The sequence below is a fragment of the Homalodisca vitripennis genome, chromosome 6 (assembly GCF_021130785.1).
Source record: "Homalodisca vitripennis isolate AUS2020 chromosome 6, UT_GWSS_2.1, whole genome shotgun sequence".
NCBI classification, from domain to species: domain Eukaryota; kingdom Metazoa; phylum Arthropoda; class Insecta; order Hemiptera; family Cicadellidae; genus Homalodisca; species Homalodisca vitripennis.
Genome location: NC_060212.1, coordinates 11,517,444 through 11,540,987, shown reverse-complemented (window position 1 = coordinate 11,540,987; position 23,544 = coordinate 11,517,444). Strand labels below are relative to the sequence as shown.

Genomic DNA, 23,544 nt, shown 5'->3' with positions numbered 1-23,544 from the left:
TTTAACCCATTCACCTACTAATATTTTAGCACACAGTTGGGCCAAGGAATTCCATTATTTTTGCCTATTATTTAGGTGTGCAGATATTTAGCTGTAACTTTCTAGTAAATCCTAGTAAATCATTGTTTTGCAAAAAATATTTTGTAGCAGTGTTTTTCTTGAGCTTACCTACCATTTAAAACTTCCTGTATCAAAAAAAAAAAAAAAAAAAAAAAAAAAAAAAAAAAAAAAAAAAAAAAAAAAAAATGGAGGTATACGAGGTATAACCTATAACATACCGGTAATAACATAAATTTATTTATAAATAAATTTTTTTAAATTTTATGTTGCCCACCACCAATATTTTGTTCCCAAAATGAAAACCTTAAATGGAATTATTATTGTGTAGCCTACCTTATTTGTCCTTAGAAGTCACACACCAAAAGAGTGTTGTATATTTCATAGTATATTTACACACAATTATATCGTTTTTATATATTATATACCCTACCATATTTATATTTATATTCAGAAGAATTGATCTGCATTGACAAGGCCTACGAAGTCAGTTGCCGGTCCGATGTCAGGAGTTGGTCATTCCTCTTCTGAATCGAAAATATCGGAGATTTGAAACTGTTCCCGTGTCACACGATCCCATTCCACATCTGATTGATCACTACCGGAACTGAATTCTTCACTACAATTATTAGAATCGTTCATAAAACGATCTATTTCACTGTCACGTAACCTATTACCAGCCATGTTTACGGACACTAACAACAACAGGTGTCATATGGAGTAAATCCATCTGTTATTCTTTGCTTACGTCAGTTTAGCCAACTAATGACAAAAATATTGTTCTAAACAAACAAGTAACCATGGAAACGAAACATAGTTTGATTAGTGCAGCTATCTGTCGAGTTTAAAGTGAACTATTACTGCCGCGGAAGCGCTCCGTCGAAGTATGGCAGGACCCGCGGCGGAACGGCTCCGTCGAAGTAGGTGAATGGGTTAAAACAATTGTAGGGTTCCATCATATTATATCATAAATGCTATCACTAAGATAGCTGTCCTTTGAAAATAGTGTGTAAAGCCACGGCTAACTGCTAGTTTACAATTACATTTTTGGTTTATGCTTTTGGTGAAAAGATCCCTTTTCTGTTTTACAGGCAAAGAAAATGTGGTTGTGTTTGACTTCTTGGGTAAAGATTCAATTCGATACTACAACGAAGTACCAGTGGAAAAGAGAGTTTTCAAGAATCTTGTGCTATTCATGGAAAACAAGAAACCAGAAGACGATCTGTTTGACCGCCTCAATGTGAGTTCTCAATGTTTACATTTTCTTTTCATTGACAAGGATAAAGTTGTTATTGCCCCAAGATATGACATGATGTGTTTTCCTTGTAGACTGCCGTGCTGAACAAACATCTGAGTGAACTGATGGACGGACTGACGGCCAAAGTGTTCCGTACGTTCAACGCCTCGTGGACACTACAGAACCAGCTGAGAGAGCTCACAGACCCGGACTACACAGTTGCAGAAAAGGTAAATTACACTCACAAACACGCATACACGTAAACATGTGACTGTAAATATGTGCACTCAGAGAGAATTAAAAAGTTGTAATGTAATATAAAAATATTGTAATTACATTTTAGAAAAGAATTAACTTGTCTTTTTATAATAAATTAATGTACTTTTTTGACAACAATTAATTGAACTTTATTAATTTTTTGTTTTCCCCTTAACTTATTTATTGTATTGGAATTACCTTGTACAGGGTAAAGTATTAATATTGGTTATTTGTTCTGTGTTTGTGTTGACAGCTATTGGCGTACAACAGAGCGAACAGGGCAGTCGCAATCCTCTGCAACCATCAACGTGCCGTGCCGAAGACACATGACAAGTCCATGGCAAACCTGCGAGAGAAGTTGGCCAACAAGAGACAGGCCGTGGAAGACGCGGAGAAGAATTTAAAACATGCCAAAAGAGACGCCAAAAATGGATCTGCCAAAGAGAAAATGTAAGTTTAGTTTAAAAGTAAACATACCCTTTGGGTACCATTCAGACCAACATTTGTTATTTGTGTCTGAGGAATATCAGCGACTTTATCGAGGGGTTACTGAAGAATGTGGGGCTCTTGGGCTCATGTGCACTACTTTACATTTGTGCCTGTAACTCCCTCATATTTTGCTAAAAATTGAGGACTAAAATAAAAACTTGAATATAAATAAATTTTGTAACAGTAAACATTGCAACTTTTTATAAAACAAATAATATAAAAATTAAAAGGAATAATTAAATGGTACGTACAAAAAATAAATACCTACATATCTTTTCATCTTTAAGTATGAAATAACATTCTTTAAAATATTCCCAGATGCAAGATGTTTATTTTACTGAACACTACAAATAAAACTGTACATAATCACAAATTAATATTGGTTTTAAAATAATAACTCAATTTTTATGACACTAAAAAAATTGTGTTTTTAAAAGTTGTTGAGTCGATAATATATAGAGTATTTACAGTCACTAAATATCGGTGAGACGTGTGTGTTCAACATTGGCACATCGTGGCATCTGAATGTCAGTGCCCAAAGAGTTAAAACCTGTGAATGTTTTACAGAGCTGCTGACAAGGCTAAGAAGACGTTGGATCGGTTAAAGGAGCAGCTTCTGAAGCTGGAGGTGCAAGAGACAGATCGGGAGGAGAACAAGACTATTGCCCTGGGCACGTCCAAGCTCAACTACCTGGACCCTAGGATATCAGTGGCTTGGTGAGTTAACCGCTTACAATAACATCTGAGATTCTGGTGGACTGAATCGACTATATCTGGTTACTGAGTTGAAAATATTAATTTCTACAAGTACATAGAGATGGTACAAGTTTGTCTTTGTGATGTGTATTCAAGAAAACTTATCAGGTGGTTACCTAAATAAAATCTTGGCCATTTTAAAATCAAAATATTAAATTTAAATTGATCCTACTATTGCAGAGAGTTGTTCTACGTTATTACATCTGAATCTGTTCCAAATTTAAGACATTTAATTTATTCATTGCACGATTGTACAAACACTGTTTGATCCACCACTGTGACAACTAGAGTGATATATTTAAATTAGGATATTTCAAATTGAATACAGTTAACAATTTATATTTTGTTCTATTCTTGTAAGTTTGTCCAAAAATGGAAATTAATGGATCAATCTAGAATAACTAAAGCTAAAATAATTATGTGTAATATACATGTGTGGAGGTTTTCTAAAATAAAAATAAACTCGCTGTAGGTTAGTTGCAAATTATATAGAACTTATTTTTAGTGTTAATTTTTTTAGAATTAAACGTTATCAATCCCTTATTTTACACATTTAATGTAAAAAATATTGAAAAAGTGTGAAAAATATCAAAAAATGTTGGGTCCGTATTGATTTAACTTTATTCCCTGAACATGTTGCAGGTGCAAGAAGTTCGATGTGCCCATCGACAAGATCTACAACAAGACTCAGCGCGACAAGTTCCGCTGGGCCATCGACATGGCTACGGCTGATTATGTATTTTAATACAAACTAGACGAGCAGAGTGGACGTTTTATACTGTCTTGTATTGTCTTGACATTAAAATCACTTGTATTTTACATAGTTTTTTCTTCAATTGTGATAGTTCCTTAGTTTCTTATTACGTTTTTTATGGTATTTTTCAAATTATTGGTGTTATGTTACAGTGGTAAATTTAACATTACCACTCTGCTCCGTATATTTTAGGAATTATTGTTCCATTGTTAGTTAGGATTATTATTTATTTTTTACAGTATACTTATATTCAATTTTTTACTTAGTATTATTTTATATATTCCACTGACGTTCAGTGAGTTGTACGTTTGAATAAATATTTTACGAACGTAAATCAATCTACGTGCTAAGTTTTTGAAGAACAATTAGTCTAATTACTGGATAATATAATTTAAATTAATGGTAAGTTATTTTTTAATGTATATATATTTTTTGATGTTTTAGTGTGACTTTGATGTGGCAACTGTTGAAGCGCACCGGATCATTCGAGTCTAGCATTTTCTGATTATGACTGTATTCTTTTAGGAGATCGATGCATGGATGTTAGGTTTTCTTGATTTCTCTTTTCAGATTTTACATAATAAGCTGTTTAAGGGGCTAAGTTGATACCTTAATTTTGTAATATCAGGTCGATTGTACCGTATATATGTGATACAAACTGCAATGGTAGATTGTACGGGTCCTGAAGCAGACATCAAGCACAAATACAGAAACACACGTGAAACAACAAATAGAATCAGATGGTAGAATTAAGAGTTTATTTTTAAGACTCTGCTCTCTTTGTATGGAATTTGTTGTATTTTGGATTATCTTAACTACTGGACATTATGAAATCTGGAGACAGTCTATATTACTAAAATTGTTGTTTGTACATACTGTATACGTACTTTGTGTACTTGTACATTCTGACTGTTGCGTACAAGTAATCAAATTTACCGATTGTTTCAGTTCAGAATTTTAAATTTGTACAGCAACTGCTGTTTTAGCTTTAGATGTCCATTATTGTTACTGTATTATGAGACTCTTCTGTTCTGACCAAACGTTAGAAACTGTATTCATCCTTTGGCTTGGAAAAAAGTTCATAATTGTTATTCCATTATATGTGTATTGATTTTTTATTGTGAAGAAAATGTTTTTACAATTTTATTACTTAAGAGGAACAGTAATAGAAATATAACAAGATTTCTGTTAGAGAATTGAGAGTTTCAAACCAGATTCAACAGGGTATCGTCTTAGTCCGGTTGTATTAATTGTACATTAATTAAATGTACTTCATGAATCTTATTTATTTTATTAATGTTAAACGGAATAAAAACACAATTATTGTTTAAATGTAGTTAAGGTTACGGAGAAATTTTCATATACACTGGATGTTGTAAATTGATTATTATATAAATCCGTTTTGTAAATAAATCAAGTGTGTGTGAAAATAGAGTGCAGATATAAAATATGGTGTCTTTGGTTTACTCTGCTACCCCTCACTCCCCTCAGTCTAGAACAATCTACTCTCATCTTCCTAAACTATTTTTATATCTCCAATTAAAAGTACTGTGCTCTTGAACATAACATAACGTTCAAATGTTCAAAGAGTAAAAATTAAAAATTATCCTTAAATGTTTTCTTAACATGACAAACACATCAAAACTGTGTAAAATATTTAACCCTTTGAGTGCCGCAGCATTTTGCTATATGGTATGCATGAAATGCCGAGCCAAAATGCCTGATTTTCAAGGGTCTGGTTAAAAATTCATAAAAAAATTATTTATTGGTGTAATGTCCTGGTTTTTTGTTTGTTTTGTAGATAAACATATTTTCTTTATAAATATAATACATTCAATAGTAATTTAAGGTGTTTATACCAATAAAAAAACATTAACAAAAACTTTATGAGCAAAAACATTTTGTTTCTTATTTTTGCACAACGTAGTGTTATTGAAATATTTTGTTTTTTATTTTTAGTTATGCTATCTTATACTCCATTTAATTCTTTACAAAAAGACATATACAAACTTTTTTATACTTATAATTAAAGTTTGGAAAATAAAATATGAAAACATGAACCGCTACAAAACAAGAAAGTTTGTAACCTAACCTGACACTCTGTCTTGTCTACACTGCTAATGCCTGCATTACTAGGTATTCATTGTCAGTAATGTTTTTACGACTCATTGTTTATAAATATCACTGAACAAGCACAAAAAACATAAAAACTATACAAACGTATTTAGTAAAGTACTAGCTTCTTACGATCGCCGTAACTCACGGTCAAGTCATTGTTCTACTTACACAGACTAGAACAACATACACAAACAAAATAATATGAAGATACTAACACTACAAACCCATTTACAACCCCAGCTCTCTTTACAACCACAGTAAAAATCAGAACCTACCCAAAATTCAACAAAACCTTCATCAAAAGTTACGTTGAAGCCTTTGAAATGCGTATGTATAGTCATTGAGCCAATTTAGATAAATACTATATCAAATATAAGCGTTACTGCAGAAGTCGCAAATAGCAATTCTGGTGTTTCTTGCATATAACGCAGGATCGCAAATAGCGATGCTCCGGTACTCAAAGGGTTAATGTGTTTCCATGACAACGAGCAATACATACAATTACGAGGGTCGTTCAGTAAGTAATGAGGCAAATTATTATTGCTCCAAACGGCTGAATTGATCCCTATGAAACTTTTAGTTCATAAAGTTTGCAACCTTTTGATGACATCTGATCAGCTGTAAATCATATTTTGTAAACATAGCCTCAAGTTTACACAGTTAACAATGGTGTCTGCTTGAGAATTGCACCTTAGAAGAGCAAAATGAGTAGAATACTATCAAAGTAGCTGTACAAGAGTTTGTGGTGAACAACCGGTCGAACTGTTTAATCTGATTAGTGTAAAAATAATGCGAGTGTTGAAACTGTCCATAAAGATATTCACAAGAAGCTGCTCTACAACAAGCCCTGTGCGAGATGGGTGCGCAGACAACTCACAAAGAAACCTGGCTTCAAATCAGTCAACAGTCGAAAATTCGCAAGAAGGTTTTTTGAAAATGGATCCACCACTTTGAGACAGAGCCTTGAGTGGAAGCGTACGACTTCTCCCACTTGCAAACAATTCAGGACCCAGCCATTTACCGGTAAAGTCATGCTTACAGTATTCTGGGATTTTCAGGGAAACAATTTATTGTGATTTTCTTAAAGGCCAAAGAACAATAAACAGCCAGTAATATGTTGAAATGCTGGAAGACAAGGTAAGACCTGCCATTCAAACAAAACGCTGCAGACTCTGGACTGAAGGTGTGATTATGCTTCATGACAACACGTGTCCATCTACGAGAGGGCTGACGAAAGAAAAACTCCCTTAAAGAGGGTCTACGAGGATTTTATTCCAGTCCTCGGGAGCAAAAGTGGCTTCAAGATCAACCCAAAGGATTTTATGTCAAAGGCAATTTACAAATTAGCAGAAAGATTGTATAAGTGCTGCTAGGGACTATGTTGAAAAGTAATCAAAGTGTTGTACTGATTGATTAAACTGTTTTTAAGATTAAGATCAACTTACTGAGTGAAACCTCAACACCTATCAAATCAAAAATTGTTTATTTCATACATAATAACATATGTAACATTGATGGAAGCTATTTTTTCTTATATCTAACAAATACATGAGCTTCTGCTAATATTTGTTTACTGAAATGTACTTCCCACATGAGCATAGCTTGTGGGTGGGAAGGGTCGCTATTGATTAATTGCATTACAATATTTACATGATTTATAAGGTTGCTACATGTGCTACCAGCTGTAGACTAAGGTGCCAAGAATGTCCAGGTACCGGTTGATAATATATGAATATAATATTTCTAGTCTATTAATTAATACTAACTCTATTGTTTGCTTATTAGGATAGTAATATTAAGTTGTTATTATAAGTATTAAAACAAAAACTATTTTTGAAATTATTGATATAGTTTATTTCTGTTTAGATTTAAATTTTGAAATTTATTATTCTTCCATTTTTTTATATGAGATATAGTTTAAATAATCTGTTTGTATAGGTTTAGATGCGGCTGTATAGTATATAGGATAAATAGATAAAAGACCTCTCTTTCCCCAAACCCCACACATACTCAGACCTTGCATTCAGGCTCACTCAACCAAAAGAGAAGATTTGTCTTAAGATTTCATCTGCCTGAATGTGTAAAACAAGAATTTTAACCCTTAGCGCTCTGATTTGAACTTGTGATTGTTCTCTCAGTTTGGTGATAGGGAGTAAAAAACGTATTTAAATACTAAAATGTATTTAGCCAAACATGTTTTGTAAACTACATAATAGTCAATTATCTTTATTTACATATAATCAAGATCTGTATTGGCCTCAAACAAAATAAATTAATTAATAACATCTTCAGTTTCTTGCTTTACATGTTAGTCTTGACCAGGTCCAGGTATTCTTTAATGGACTAGACAAGTCTCTCCATAAGCCATTTTTTTAGTTGAATCTTGAGTTCTGTCCCTTCTAGGTCTTTCAGTGTTGGTGGCAGCATGTTGAACAGCTTAGGGTTTCTTGGTGTATTGAGTCATATGATGAGTAGGTAGATGATAGTAACTCTTAGGGTTCTGTACAAGTGAAAATCCCTGCCTCTTGGAAAAGTCTGCTTCTTCTGTATAAATGATTACTGCGTAACAGTAATAAAGAGCGACAACAGTTAAAATTCTAAGTGACTTTTAAGCCTATCTGCAACTGTCTTTTGCGTTGTCTGCAAGCACCCTAATCGCCTTTTTCTACAGAACAAGAACTTTAGTGAGATTTGCCTCAGATGTCTCACTCGAAGCTGTCAGGCCATACCTAATTTGTGATTCAACCAACACATAGTAGGCTCTCTGCTACGTCTAGGCCACCTATCCATTTCATCCGACGTACTGCAAATATTCCAGTACTGACTTTTTTTGTTAAGATGTCAGTGTGATTCGTCCACGATAGGTTAGAGTCAATAGTAATTCCCAATAATTTTGTGTGATTTTTAACAGAAATGTCAGGAATTTCTGGACAGTTGTCTTGTCTTCTACTGAAATTTATTTGTGTTGTTTTTAGTGGGTTTATAGCTAAGTCATTATTCAGGCAGTATTTAAGTGCTTTACTTGTTGAGTTTAAAATGTTTGAGTACCGTTCTTGAGGCTGAGTCATTGCTACAAATCAGGGTTGTGTCATCTGCATAGAGTACGGGTTGGGTTCTACATTCTCAGTTGTAAACAGCTGTGGGAATTCATTTGTAAACAGTACAAATATAAATGGTCCCAGTACCAAGCCCTGTGGTACTCCTCGTTGGTAGTGGTTCAGATTTATAAACTTGAACTCTCCCATTAATTGATTTTTTGACCTCAACCATCTGCCTACGCCCTTCTAGGTAGCTTTCTACCCAATCTCCAGCCTCTCCTTTGATTCCCAATTGTGACAGTTTTATCAACTAGACAATTAATGTCTTATATTGTTATATATATATAATATTTATGTATTATACTTATTAAATATTATTTAGAGACAATGCTACTTAGTCTGTAGCTGAATTAGACTTGTCAATGCATGTAACATGTTTTACGACAAATAAACGAATTTATTATTAATATTATTATTATTATATATTAAACAAATTAAAAAACGCTTAAACCAAGATACATACAAATTTAAGCGTCTGGTTCACTTAAGACCGTCAATCCTACGACACTTTCTCCACTCGCCTTTCTACATAGAACTTGGCCTCATGAGTCCACATGTAGGCGAAACCAATTTTACGGGATTTCCTTTTCAATTTGGAAAGGAAGTTTTGTTTTGTGCTCGTTCCTCCACTGTAACATGAAGCACCGCTCCAACTCCTTGACTGTGCTGATGACATCTTCCTTAAGTGTTTCTGGTATCACTGATCTCCACATTACTTCTTGTGTACTGCTCGAGCGTAGAAACACGATCTTGCAGTCACTCAATGGCGGATCCAAGTAATTCATTTTTAACTCCAAGATCTTTGTTTTTCTTCTTCACAGCTTTGATTTCTTTCTTCAAATCCTCCACAAGAGAGTTTGCAGTATCACCTTAACCTCACTGCAAAACTTTTTTAGTTCCTCAACACTTAGTTTAAAAGCCGTCGAGCACATTAATTATAAAATTCTTCGTAACAGTTGTACTCACTCTAGAGCTTATACTTCCCTGGTTAGAAGCTGCACGACAGTTTTTACATTTCCACAGTTTGGAACGTGTATTCCTGTCTTCAATGTCGTTCTTCACGGTTTATATGAAAACTGCGTTTACCATCACCATTACAAGTAATCAGCTTTATTGCTGGAAATATCCGAGTTACACGCGCCACGACGGTATTCTCAACTTTTACACAAATAAAACAGTTTTAAAAATTACCAAAATGACCAGTTATCACTATTACGACTGGACTGAGAAGATAAGAGTCTGTTGTTCTTCAGCTACACAAAAACAAGAACTCTGGCAGATTTTATTCCACTCAGATATTATTAGCACAATGATTAATATAATATCCTTGCACTATGCCAACTAATGAATGTGCTTTGATAACAAATTACAATTGCAAACAAAATTTCTGTTTTATAGTTATCAGAATCTTTGAGTTGTTGGAAAAATTTCCAAAAGTGGCTTGACTCTTGTGTTGTGTGACGACAAAGAACTCAAAGATTTTATCACCGACTGGCTAATGGTGTACACAGCAAAATTTTTTTAAGACAGCATTTTTAAGTTAATCAAAAGGTATGATAAATGCATAAATCATAATGGCTATTATGTAAAAAAATCAAGAAAGTATGTAGTTTTAAAATGTACATAATAAAATATTTTTGTCTGATTGGGCGTTTTTTTAATAATCTAATGGCGGTTACTTCATACTATGAGTTAGCAGTCGTTCAATGGCACAGCTGCTTAAATTATAATTGACTTCATCTAAAGCAACTATTTCATAACCTTAAATTATTTGAGATAACTTTGATTTGCTTCAATTTTTATCTAATTTTTTCTACAACATGAATGATGGTTGCCATTCCTGAAATCTACAGGATCTAACACTGATACTTGATTATGAAGTTTTTGGCCCTCCGAATCTGAGGCTTTAACAGAAGTCTAAGATTTGAGGGCTCCTGTTCTGATATCCTTTGGCCTCAGGAGATAAGCTTCTAGGAATTATTTTCTGATCTTGCAAATGGCAGGACACTTTAGCCTCGTATGTTCCACTAATTCTTCTGCCTCTCCACAGAGACTGCATTCATCATTCTGGCTTAGACCCACCTTTATCAGAGGTTTCCTAAGCAGGCCATGCACTGCCTAGCAGCATCCCTATCCCCCTCGCTTTGATCTGGGAGTACTAACCATCCTTTAGCATAGGGAGAGATAAACATTTTAGATTGCATGAGGCTTTTCTCCAGGTTTCAAAACTAATCCTTTTCCCCAAACACTTACAAGAGCTTTGCTATAGGAGAAGGCTACTCCACAGGCTGGCTCTGGCCCTACCAGAAGGCTCCCAGTGCCTATCTTGGCAAGGGTATCTACTATTTCCTGGCACCAGCCAAGGGCAACTTTATCCCTTTTTGTACGTTCAATCAGGGGTAATTTTCCCTATCAATTTCACGAGAAAGTACATTGTGTGCTTATACAATGTAAATTGTCTCTTGGCTCCAGGACTACTTCAAATCTTAAATTTAGTGAATTATTTGTGCAAAAATTAATCCTTTATTTGGTATATGGGTTGTCTTATTTATCATATGAGTAATTTGAGTGTTATTTTATAAATTCTGTATGATTTTTTATACATATGTGGCAACAGAATTTGACAACAATTAGTATATTTTAAAAAGTTGCACATGGTCTTGTTTAGTTAAAAATAAATTCTGAGAAGTTCAAGAAGTATGCGACTTAAACTGATTTCATTGTTTTCCTACCATATATTAAACGAAATAAAAAAATAATAGATAACAAGAATTGAATTCCAGGAAAGCATACACACCCACAATAATAAAAGACTCCATGTAAAATAAATTCTTTTTTAATCAATAATATAAACCCTATTGATATTTTAAAAATATTAACTTTACAGTACTGTACACAACTTAACAGTTTAACTTTAAGTTTCATCAACATCTTCACTTTCCATATTTTCAACTTCGTCTTCGGACAATTCATCCCAACGATCTTCTGATTCATCATCTTCAGCTTCACTTCCCAACGTGTCACTGCCTTCTTCAGTGGAATCTGCAGAACATTCACTGAATTAGTGGTGTTAGTTATACTAGAGCACATCAACGGTCCAGTGTGACCAACTAACTAGGAGTACACGCATTCTTCCTGTAACAGACTTCACAAGTAAGAGACTTCCTGAGCCTAGCTCCTGATTCATCATCTTCAGCTTCACTTCCCAACGTGTCACTGCCTTCTTCAGTGGAATCTGCAGAACATTCACTGAATTAGTGGTGTTAGTTATACTAGAGCACATCAACGGTCCAGTGTGACCAACTAACTAGGAGTACACGCATTCTTCCTGTAACAGACTTCACAAGTAAGAGACTTCCTGAGCCTAGCTCCTGATTCATCATCTTCAGCTTCACTTCCCGACGTGTCACTGCCTTCTTCAGTGGAATCTGCAGAACATTCACTGAATTAGTGGTGTTAGTTATACTAGAGCACATCAATGGTTCAGTGTGACCAACTAACTAGGAGTACATGCATTCTTCCTGTAACAGACTTCACAAGTAAGACACTTCCTGAGCCTAGCTCCTGATTCATCATCTTCAGCTTCACTTCCCGACGTGTCACTGCCTTCTTCAGTGGAATCTGCAGAACATTCACTGAATTAGTGGTGTTAGTTATACTAGAGCACATCAACAGTCCAGTGTGACCAACTAACTAGGAGTACACGCATTCTTCCTGTAACAGACTTCACAAGTAAGAGACTTCCTGAGCCTAGCTCCTGATTCATCATCTTCAGCTTCACTTCCCAACGTGTCACTGCCTTCTTCAGTGGAATCTGCAGAACATTCACTGAATTAGTGGTGTTAGTTATACTAGAGCACATCAACAGTCCAGTGTGACCAACTAACTAGGAGTACACGCATTCTTCCTGTAACAGACTTCACAAGTAAGAGACTTCCTGAGCCTAGCTCCTGATTCATCATCTTCAGCTTCACTTCCCGACGTGTCACTGCCTTCTTCAGTGGAATCTGCAGAACATTCACTGAATTAGTGGTGTTAGTTATACTAGAGCACATCAACGGTCCAGTGTGACCAACTAACTAGGAGTACACGCATTCTTCCTGTAACAGACTTCACAAGTAAGAGACTTCCTGAGCCTAGCTCCTGATTCATCATCTTCAGCTTCACTTCCCGACGTGTCACTGCCTTCTTCAGTGGAATCTGCAGAACATTCACTGAATTAGTGGTGTTAGTTATACTAGAGCACATCAACGGTCCAGTGTGACCAACTAACTAGGAGTACACGCATTCTTCCTGTAACAGACTTCACAAGTAAGAGACTTCCTGAGCCTAGCTCCTGATTAATCTGAATATATTTCATATTGGTGTGATTCCACCTTGGATTTTCACTTCACTTTTGTTCATAGGTTAACTAGGACCTATTTGTCAGTGCCAATGACTTTTGTACTATTTGTCCAATGTTGAGTATTAAATTAAATATAGTTTAAAATAATACATTTTAAGTATTAAAGTTATTGGAAAAATTCCTCAAAATAATACAAAACGGAACTAAATAAATACAGTATATTTATTATTGTCTTCCTTTTAGGAATTTGTGTCTGGTCACCTCGAACCCGGCGAGCTGAGAGGACGACTATCTAAGTCTCCATGCACACTTAAGCCACCTATTGACCGCAAAGTTGGCGGTCAGAACACTACTTTGTGTTTTCGTCGCAACCTGCCCATCGGCTTTAGACAAATGAAACATTTTTATTTAGTAACATTTATTGTTATTATGAATGAATTTTTGTCCAATACAACATTACATTTATGGTAAAAATATTTGGCCTTGTGAACGATCCATACCATACAATGGTACTAAAAAGTCAGGAGATTGATGATTATATGTAATAGTAAACGTATCATTATGAAATTACGCATATCAATTTAGGGCCTAAAAGGTAACTTTTTTTATAGACCATTGTCTTCTCAGGTGGATGGCATCAGACAAGTAGTGAGTTGCAATCTTACACTGACCGATCTGTAACATCGGACAGCAAGATCCAAGTCCTAGTTCACTGTAAAAGACTCATCTAAAAGGAAACTTGTCAGTTTACAAATTTGAAATCCTTATTTTTTACATCACGCTACCCTTTATTACGTCCTGAAGATGGATTATATAAGAACAAGGGAGAGGGTGGGCAAGCACAGGAACTGTGTGTGTGATGGCTAGACTGACCTCCGTCCTGATGCACGACTAGAGCCTGAGTGTCCACGAGCCCAGACTGTCGCTCACTGCCAGACACCTGGTGTAACATGAGGTCCAGTCGGCCCCTGAGCCTGCCCAGAGGTGCCAGACAGTTGACTCGGGTCTCCACCAGACCCAGGAGCGGAGAGAACGCTGCCGTCGCACTCGGATCTGCCAACAGCTGGCCCGAGTGTGTGGCGAGCAATGCCTTCAGCCATACCGCTGCCACCTGGTTCCTGCACCGATCACAGAATACTTACATAGCAGAACACAAATGAGGAAATTAAATAATTAATCAGACGTGGGTAAGTTTTTAGCATCAAGATGTGGCTCAAGCTTCCTCCAAAATTTTGAAAGAGGAATATTAAAATCGCACCCATTAGTTTGTTTTAAGCTAGAACACATTATTGAGGTCTTAAAGCTCAACAATATTCCTGGAAAATATTCCCGAGCCCCTGTTTTTGGAGAGTATTTTAAAGCTTGTAAACCACCCTGTGTCTTAATCCCCCCCCATATTTCATAGCTTTACAAATCGATGACTGTACTGCATGCCAAATCATGTTTTCATTACATTTTCAATTTATTTTGTTAACATTTTTGTGTAGTCAGAGTTTTCTATGGTTCAAGGTACTATCAGTTCCAATATGTTCACACTGTTAGATTTTTACTCTACTATAAATTAGCTTCTAATAATTTAAAATTAAATAATAGTCTTTTGCAAGAAAATACCAAATATTGCATCCATCTAGCTTATGATCAATTCAGGTTAGGTAAGTGAACCTACAATGCGAGTACGGTTACAATGCGAGTACAGTTACAATGCGAGTACGGTACTTCAAAACCTGCAAACATTATGGGAAATACAGGAGAGACCTTCTCCCTTGAAAACACTTCTACAGTGAAAAGGAATTCCTGGAATGGAAGACCTGAAGAAATTACTAAGTGTGGTACAACTAAATAATTGTTGTGTAATCTCGTTTTGACAATACCGATTTCTATGATTGTGTAAATAGAGAATGATAAAGAAAGATCCAATCCAATTAACATGATACAAAAGTTCTTTATACGCCTGATTTCAAATAAGAGTAAGTATGAAACGACATGTCCAATATTTAGTTCTCTTAATATTTTACCTCTAAAAAATTTGTTTATATAAAAGGTTTTAAAGCTATTTTATAACAGAAGTGGACACACAACAATACAATAATTACAAATGCATATTAAGAAATCCAAATCAAGCATTGTTACTGAAACCATATACCACTTTTTTTATCAAAACTTTCAACTTTTTAGCTCCAAGAATTTATCATAAAATCCCCCCATTCTTAAAACAATCAAAAGGTACCTTCTTAACAAGTCTGAAACAGTGGCTTTTGAAATTTGAAGATGTAAACTTTCTTTTAAATATCCGAACGAAGTTTTTTTTTTTACTGAATAAGTTATATTTTTTATTTAATTGTTAATTAGATTCTTTTATATATTGCTGTATATAAGTTGTATAAGCTATCTCTAATTTATAAACTTAGACTCATGAAATATTTTGTTTTAGCACTAGAAGATTACTTTTTATTATATGTATAATGTCTCTAAGAGCTGAAATAACACAAAATATTTATTTTTGTTATTTCTATTTTAGTAATGGAGCCTCTAAACAGGTTTTTTTACCTTAGAGGTCACTTTTGATTTAATATAAATACTTGTATGTAACAATTTCTCTGATACTTATTAATATTATTTTTTGTTGTTGTTTAGTTCCTAGATTAAATGTAAATTTGACTAAGATTTGTTTTTGTACAGTCATTCCTGGCACGATGCTCTATTATTCTTAGTGTTAGCTAGTGCTCTCTTTTATTCTTTTCATTTTGTATTTTTGTCCTCAAAGAATCTTTTTACTGTACAAGTATTTATTTTTGTAAAAAATTATATATAAAAGAAGTGAAAAATAAATTATTCTTATTCTTAAAAAGACACGCTAAAACAGAGTGTTACCTGAACACCCTGTACAGGACAGTGTTCCCTGTTATTGTATTCGACTTCTGAGTACCTGTAAGTAAAAGATTGTTACAAGCAGCAGTAATAGAGAGACTCACGTGAATGTCTTGCCTTGCAGAAGTACAGACAACTCCTTCACCAGTAGTCCGATAACCTGTACAGGTAACCTCTGTACAGTCTGTGTGATAGCTGCCTCATCTCTGCGGAACAGCACATTCTGCAGCAATGACTTGTCTTTGCTTTGGAGCCCCTGAACACACACATATAACAGTTGTCAACAACTAATGTCTCCACTAGTCTGCTCTCCCTTTTTAAACATGATATGAGTATGTCACACCATGTGTCGTATAACATTGCATGCAAAATTATAAAATTTACAAATTTTTTAATTCACAAGATGTCCTGCGGATAGACAGAAAACTGTACTTTAAAGTTTCCTTACTCCTGCAGACAAAAGAGAAATTGTGCCAGCCTACAGAGTACTGTGATGGCTGAGTGCTTCAATGATATCTACAGATTATATTTTCTTGAGATACTTGATACTTGTATTCTTCGTCAATGGACGGATTTCCCGTATAGACTGCGTCAAAAGTAAATGTTCATGTCAAATAGTTAAAAAATTTACAATATATTTACATTTGTGGCGGTTGGGTCACCCAAACAGTGGCTTTTCTTCCCAGCTCCTTTAAGGAATAAAGCGGCCTCCTTATGAGCTCTTCATGCAAGGCTGACTTGAACTTGGCATGCTCAAGATGTCTCACACTTATCGGTAGCAAGTTAAACAGCTTTTGACCATACCTAGGGAAACTCCTTAGTGTGTGCCGGAGAGTCGGCATCGTGCGATGTTTTAAGTCCCCGGGCTCTGCGAGTGTCATAGCCGTGGATGTCGCTTCTGGAGGGAATACTGAAAGACTGCTCCCGTACCTGCAAGATGGAGTTGTAGACGTACTGGCTGTAGACTGTAAGGATATTCAGGCGGATGAAAATTGGCCAGCAGTGCTCCAAGTATCCTGAAGAGGTTATAATTCTTACAGCTTTCTTTTGCAGCTTCAGCACGTCTTCACAGGCTCCAGAATGACCCCATAGTATCAGTCCATAGATAATGTGGCCTTTGGAAGAGTGCATGATATGCTGTTTGTAAATAGGGTTCCGTTACCATGGTTCCCTTAATTTCCTGAGGAGGCAGAGCACTCTGGAGAGTTTGACACAGACCTGAGAAACATGTGCCGTCCACGTCATTCTTCGGTCCAGATAAAAACCGAGCAATTTTACGTTATCATTGGTTTGGGAAGCCTATGTCTCTCTTGAGTGTGCATATCAGGTGCTGGGTTTTGTCTGGTTTTTAACTGCAAATGGTTGACTTCAAACCATTGTTTTGCCCTGTCCAGTAACATTATTGCATCCTGCCTCACTCTGTTTAAATCTTTCCCTCTTGTTGTTAAGGTTGAGTCATCTGCGAATAGGAGAGAGCGACCCTCGAGTTCTAGGTCATTGACCAGTATGAGGAAGAGTAAGGGCCCCAGAACAGAACCCTGAGGCACTCCGTGCTTGACCAGCAAGATCCCCGACTGCGCACCCTCCAGAAAGACGGCCTGTTTCCTGTTTAGCAGATACGATGCTAATGTCTTGTGGACCGTAGAACCTATTCCATAGTGAGACAACTTCTGGAGCAGTAGTTGGTGTGATACGCAGTCGAACGCCCTGCTGAGATCCGCAGAGTGTAAGCGCCATTGATTCACCCTCCTCAAATGCCTTGGTTATTTTGTTCAACTAGTGATAATATTGCCGTAGTAGTAGAAGTGGCATCTCCTAAAACCATGCTGCCCCGCCATGAACAGGTTGTTTTCCCTTCGAAGTATTTCACTAGCTGAATTTTTCATGACACTTTCCATGACTTTGGCCAATACCGGGATTATCGATATCGGACGGTAATTTGCCAGTTCTTGATGGTCGCCCTTCTTGTAGATGGGGATCGTTCTAGATATTTTCATGTAGTCAGGAAAAACACCAAATCTTAGGCAGCAATTTATGGCTTTGCATAGAGGGTCAGCTATAGCGTCGATGACGGACTTCAAGACTTCACCGTCCGACATGCCATAAACATCCTGACTTTTGGAGGACCTAAAAGTTCTTCACTAAAGCGGTAATTAAATTTTGGGGCTTACCTCTTCCCATTCCATAAGTGTGCAGTTGGGTGTTGGTAAAAAACCCAGGTCCAGGCTCACATCCGCAGCCTGCGGAAACTTAGATACAATATCTTCGAATGATTTGATGAAAAGGTGTTAAAATCGTCAGGGCTACCTGGATATGAAAATTGTTGAGATTTTACCTTGTTTTGGTTGATAACTTGCCAAGCCGACCTTGCATCTATTTGGCGCAGAATCGATGTAGGAGACGTTTTGGGCTATTTTGGCCGCCTTCAATTTACCCCTGTAAATTTTAAAATACATACGGTACTGGGTGTCAAGAATGGTTTTTTACGCTTGCTAGAGTTACTTTCTTAGAAAGGTCATGCAGCATTAACACATGCAATTTAAGGTGTTTCAACTCATCAATGAACCATTTCTTGCCAGAACTCCTCGCAGCAGGCCTCAGAGTTACTTTAGGTTTAGGAGCACCAGTAGGAATAAGAGGAAAAAAATTCATTGAACTTATGACAAAAACATGTGAAAAGGGAGTCAAAAACTTCCGGTCCGTTTTTTACCAGTTCACTGTTCCAGTCAATTTGGTACAGAGCCCTAAGCAAGAGTTGAACCTTGTCATCTGAAATGTGCCTTTTTATAAAATTTGTAATTTTTGTGCCATGAAATTGGAGGTACAACCTTACTCACCATAGCGGATCTTGCCTTAAGTTTGAAGACGACTGCGCATGTGGTCCGCAATGAGAGGATTTTCCACACTGACATCGAAGTCCCACTGGTCGAGGTTTGTTGGCAAAGGTGTCCAAACAGACACTTCCTCTTGTTGGTTTACGGTTTGCTATGAAGAAATTATGACACCGCAGTAGGTTAGTGAAGGCCGCCTCTTCCTTGGAAGTTGTTTCCAGGTGTATATTAAAATCACCACACAGGATAATAGCTTTATTTTTCAGTGATAGGCTTTCCAGACAATTGTCCAGTAGCTGAAGGAATTGCTCCAAGTCACCATCCGGGGATCGGTAAACCGAAATTATAACAATAGGCCTATGCAGACCTACAAAATTTAGTTCAGTAGCAGCGAGTTCAATGGTTTTTTCCAAACAAAAATGTTCCAGATCTACAACACGAGTAGTTAGTCCTTCATTTGCATAGATTGCTGAACCACCATTTTTGTAATTTTTTTCTGCAATATAAACTAGAGAGGGTAAGTGTGTCTATTTTTGAGAAATATTGGTATTGTTCAGACCTTAACCAATGCTCAGTTAAACACAGTATGCTAGGCCTAGCTTCTTTCCATATAATGTGTGAGAGCATTTAGGTTTAGTACTCAAACACTGTACATTTAAACAAACACAAACAAAACTGTCTTTATTGTTCCAGGAGTCATGTAAATTGCTTAACCTAGTTGATCCTGTTTGGCTCTCCCGGAATAAAAAACGCTTAATAGTAATGTTTTTTAGGCCATAGCGAGGATTGGGCTATTTGGTCTTTATGGATGTACTCAACACCTAGCCTAAAACTGTATATTTAGTCCTTTTGTATCCAACTTTTCTATTTCAAAATCAATGTTTGGAAAGGTCCCTGGTAACGAAACTTTCTACGTCTTTCACTTCCGATTTTTTTGATACTTTACCAATGTGAAACCACGCTTTTTTGGCCCCTGTTAATCCGCAGTCTGTTTTTTGCTTCAGCTGTACCTATCAAGACTTGTGGTTTCCGCGGTTTTAGCACTTTTCACTGCACTAATTATACTTTTAGTGTCACAGTTTTTTAACGTTTAGGAGAAGTAGGCCCCATATCCATCACTTTGAGGTTGATCAGCTGGTCCTTTTCCAGTGTTTCTCTTATTCTTCTTCTTCTTTTCCCTTTCCACCTCCTTCCAGCCATTTTGATCGGTTAGTAGATCTTCACCAGTCAGATTAACTACGTCACATGCAGACGACAAAGCCTGATCGGTGTCTGGAATGGTGATCGACATGTCCGCAGATCGTCCCGACACTAATTGTAGTTGGTTGATCGAATTGATGGGGTTTGGAGGCAGATCTGGTGATTCGTCGATGCTGTGACACAGATGTTATTTGTAGATTTGTTTGCCGTAATGTTGGCAAAACTTATTGCAGTTTCCAGCTTGGGTTCTGTCACATTGTCAATTTGTTTGGGGGTTATGTTTTGTTCAAAATTAGAATTTAATACGTCCAGTTTTTTATTTATTTCAATATTGTCAGTGGTTATATCCTTTACATAGGTTATTAATTTACTAACCATTTCTTTCAACTTATAATGTAGTCATCGTTACATACGCCACTCTTACGTAGACTCTCTATGCGCGACATACACCCATCACAGAACCATCTTGATTTGTCACCAAGCACTACGATTAGGTCGTATTTCTTCGTCACTAATACGACACAAGTTGCATGATACCAAAATATCACACATTCCTTCACATAAAAAAGATTTGCTATCATCTTCTACCACTTTTTTACAAGAGCCACATTTAGGTTTTACTTTTTCCCCACCGCCATCTTGAAACAGCTCGCATGAATCCAAGATACCTTGTAAATAATTAGGCTACTACTATGTGTTACTATGTGAAATGTATTAATTTATTTATTCTGCAATTTTCTCACAGCCATCATGGTTACCCATAAGACCAATGTAGAAATATTTGCTACTGCTCAGCCAAATCACACGGAATGACATGAACCATTATAGAAAGCAATATTGCATATAAATATGAAGCATCATGCAAATTTTCAAGTATATTATAGGTCCAGTTTGTTCTAAACATTGTGAGGACAGACATGCAAATGTAATTTCTCCACCCCTTGAATTATAGACTTTGCTAATGATTAACAATAAAAAAAGGCAGTGTCTAAGAATCATTTATTGTCGTCCCACATGTTATATGCATTGACAAAGTCAGATAAGGTTAACAATAATGCTACCATTAGGTTTACAATCCACACCACCTCTATAGAAAAATGCAAATAAATATACAATTAACATGTTCACAACAGCTTTTATCCAGGCTTTTTTATTTGCTATACATTTTTTAATAATAAAAGCAAAAAAATTAACGTAATCTTTTTTTTACATAAAACGTCTTAAGTACAACGAGAAAGGTATGTAGGCTTCGTAATTTTGCACAAAAACAATTATTTCATTATGTTTTTCTCTGTGAACCTAAAAAAGAAAACAGTATTGAAAGACCGTGTTTCCCCAATGGGGTTACATAGTCATGAACTTGTTAAAACATTTTCTAAATTATGTTCAGTATTAAATTAAAAATTAATGCTAAAATAAATAATAGCACAAAATAACAATAACAAACAAACAAAAAATATATAAATAAATGGTTAAAAACAAAAACATTGGATCATTAAAAAAAGTCACTTAAATAGTGTAAAAACATTTCTTCTTCTGAATAAAAATCCTGCTTTAGCCGTTTCACAAGACAATTCCTGAAAGTAGTGGTAACTGCATCTGGAGGTAGAAGGTGTACATGAAGCTGTTCTGAGTTTTACTTAATCTAAAGTATTTGAGGTCTTAAGTTTCGAGATCTAGTACTATAGTCATGAACATAACTTTTGAAATTATATAAATTAAGATTTTCTTTAGGGAAAATTAGGCATAGCAAAGTAAATATACATGGAAGGATAAGAATACCTAGATTAATAAAAACAGTCCTACAAGAATCTCTCACTGACACCTGCAATGACTTGTAATGCCTTTCTTTGAGTCTTAAAAACTAACTTTGCAGCAGCACAGTTGCCCCACAAGAGAGTGCCATCAGTAAGGTAAGCATTAATAACTAGATTTTGGCTTGTACAGGATTTTAATTTCTTCAATAAAAAAATGACCCTCGATGGGTGAGGACAAAGATTCAGTTTAGAATCTCTTATGTACCATATCAATAACAACAATGTTATATTACTTTTTTTATTTTCACGGCTTATGAAGCATAATATACAAAACTGCAAGATTAGCTTCTAACCTGTATTAAAAGATGAGCCATTCCTTCAGTTTTGGGCTGCGTAGAGGACGACGATGGCTGGTTGAGTGCAAGGTTTTCCAAACGTTCCTCCATCGGGACTTCACTCTCCTTGCCTCGGCCTCGCTTGGGAGCCAATGAGCCGTTCACAACTGTCCCGGTGAGATACTGCACATCCTTGCTGACCTCGGGCGCTCTTACCTGCGACACACATTGTCATATAACGTTTATTTATGTCCAAATAGATTCGGTACAGTAAAATAGTGACTGTTTTATGTAGTCATGATTAGAAATCATTATATTTATTTAGATAAGAAATTGTTTTTGTAATATTGTACTAGCATTAATCCAAATTTAAGTAATATCTTAAAGTGAAACGAAGACAAGGACTTTATTTATGTTTGATATCAGTTAAATTTTATTTTCAAATTTATTATATTTTCTAAACCCATTAACATGCTTTGACGGGACCTTTACTTTCCGTTACACATGAGATATTCTTGATGTGGAAGAATCAGGGTATATAAAGAGTAAGTGAGCTAACTGCACATCCCAGACATTGTGTCGCAGGTTGATTCTCAAGAAACAAGATGGCGGAAATAAAAAGGAAGGGGGACATCCTATGAGGCGGAAATAAAAAGGAAAGGGGACATCCTTTGATTTTAAGAAGTTCATCTATCATGAAGCAATAATAATAATATAAAAAGGCCCATTCCGGTCCCCCTTCCTTTTTATTTCAGCCATCTTGTGTCTTTCTGCCGTGATGATTGCCATTTGCTATTGGCCTCTGGTCAGTTGTAGGTGGTTGGTAGACGAATATAGACGTACTGGGACCTGTATTCTGTTCAGTTTTAATAATTAGTGTTGTGTATAGTTTTTATTAAGCGCATGTTTTAGAGTTAGTGAAGTTGACACACAACATGGTGGTTGTGATTCCTGACTTAAGCGTGTCACAACGCTTTGGTATGATTTGTTTATTTTAACCTAGTTAGTAATTATGTGTTAGGTTAGTTATTTACCTGAAGAAGAGACCAGATCACGAAACGTAGTGTTACTGATTTATTGTTTCACTGAACGATGGCAAATGTCCGGAAAAATCCTGTTTCCTTCACAATCCTTCCATCGTCAAAAATAAACTTCAAACAAAGAATTGATATCTTTCATTATTTATCTCCATGCAATGAAAAACGTCCGACAGTTACATAACAAATCAAGATTATACGAATATTTAAATATTGAACTTAAAATGATACGAGCAATATTTTTATTTTGAAAAATAGGCTATGTTCAATTATTGTTATTGATTTCACGCTAGGGCTTAACAAACGTTTATTATAACTAGATAGCACAAAAGATACACCAAAAATACTATGCTTTTTTAAAAGGGATTTGCTGAGTTTCTGGGAAATGGCTGTATTCTAAGAAC

The 23,544-nt window shown here is 35.8% G+C and overlaps 2 protein-coding genes across 7 annotated transcripts in view; one reads left to right on the top strand and one right to left on the bottom strand.

Moving 5' to 3' along the window:
* The window catches only part of LOC124364104 (DNA topoisomerase 1), a 58,862-nt gene extending 53,861 nt beyond the window's left edge, over positions 1-5,001 (top strand). For all 4 annotated transcript variants that reach the window (XM_046819294.1, XM_046819296.1, XM_046819295.1 and 1 more), the window contains 5 exons: positions 1,149-1,297; positions 1,387-1,524; positions 1,806-2,002; positions 2,609-2,758; positions 3,440-5,001. In XM_046819294.1, coding sequence (XP_046675250.1) covers positions 1,149-1,297; positions 1,387-1,524; positions 1,806-2,002; positions 2,609-2,758; positions 3,440-3,542 — 737 coding nt within the window. In that variant the 3' untranslated portion in view covers positions 3,543-5,001. The remainder of the gene's footprint in view (positions 1-1,148; positions 1,298-1,386; positions 1,525-1,805; positions 2,003-2,608; positions 2,759-3,439) is intronic.
* A 6,586-nt stretch (positions 5,002-11,587) lies between these two features.
* Positions 11,588-23,544, bottom strand: part of LOC124364103 (WD repeat-containing protein 43) — a 46,212-nt gene continuing 34,255 nt past the window's right edge. Inside the window, exons 7-10 of one of the 3 annotated variants that reach the window (XM_046819291.1) lie at positions 22,122-22,319; positions 16,085-16,236; positions 13,986-14,230; positions 11,588-11,809 (exon numbers count right to left, since the gene is read on the bottom strand). In XM_046819291.1, the coding sequence (XP_046675247.1) occupies positions 11,682-11,809; positions 13,986-14,230; positions 16,085-16,236; positions 22,122-22,319 (723 nt within the window). In that variant the 3' untranslated portion in view covers positions 11,588-11,681. Of the gene's footprint in view, positions 11,810-12,441; positions 12,582-12,690; positions 12,968-13,985; positions 14,231-16,084; positions 16,237-22,121; positions 22,320-23,544 lie in introns of those variants that run through there. The other 2 variants (XM_046819293.1, XM_046819292.1) reach the window with 2 other exon arrangements.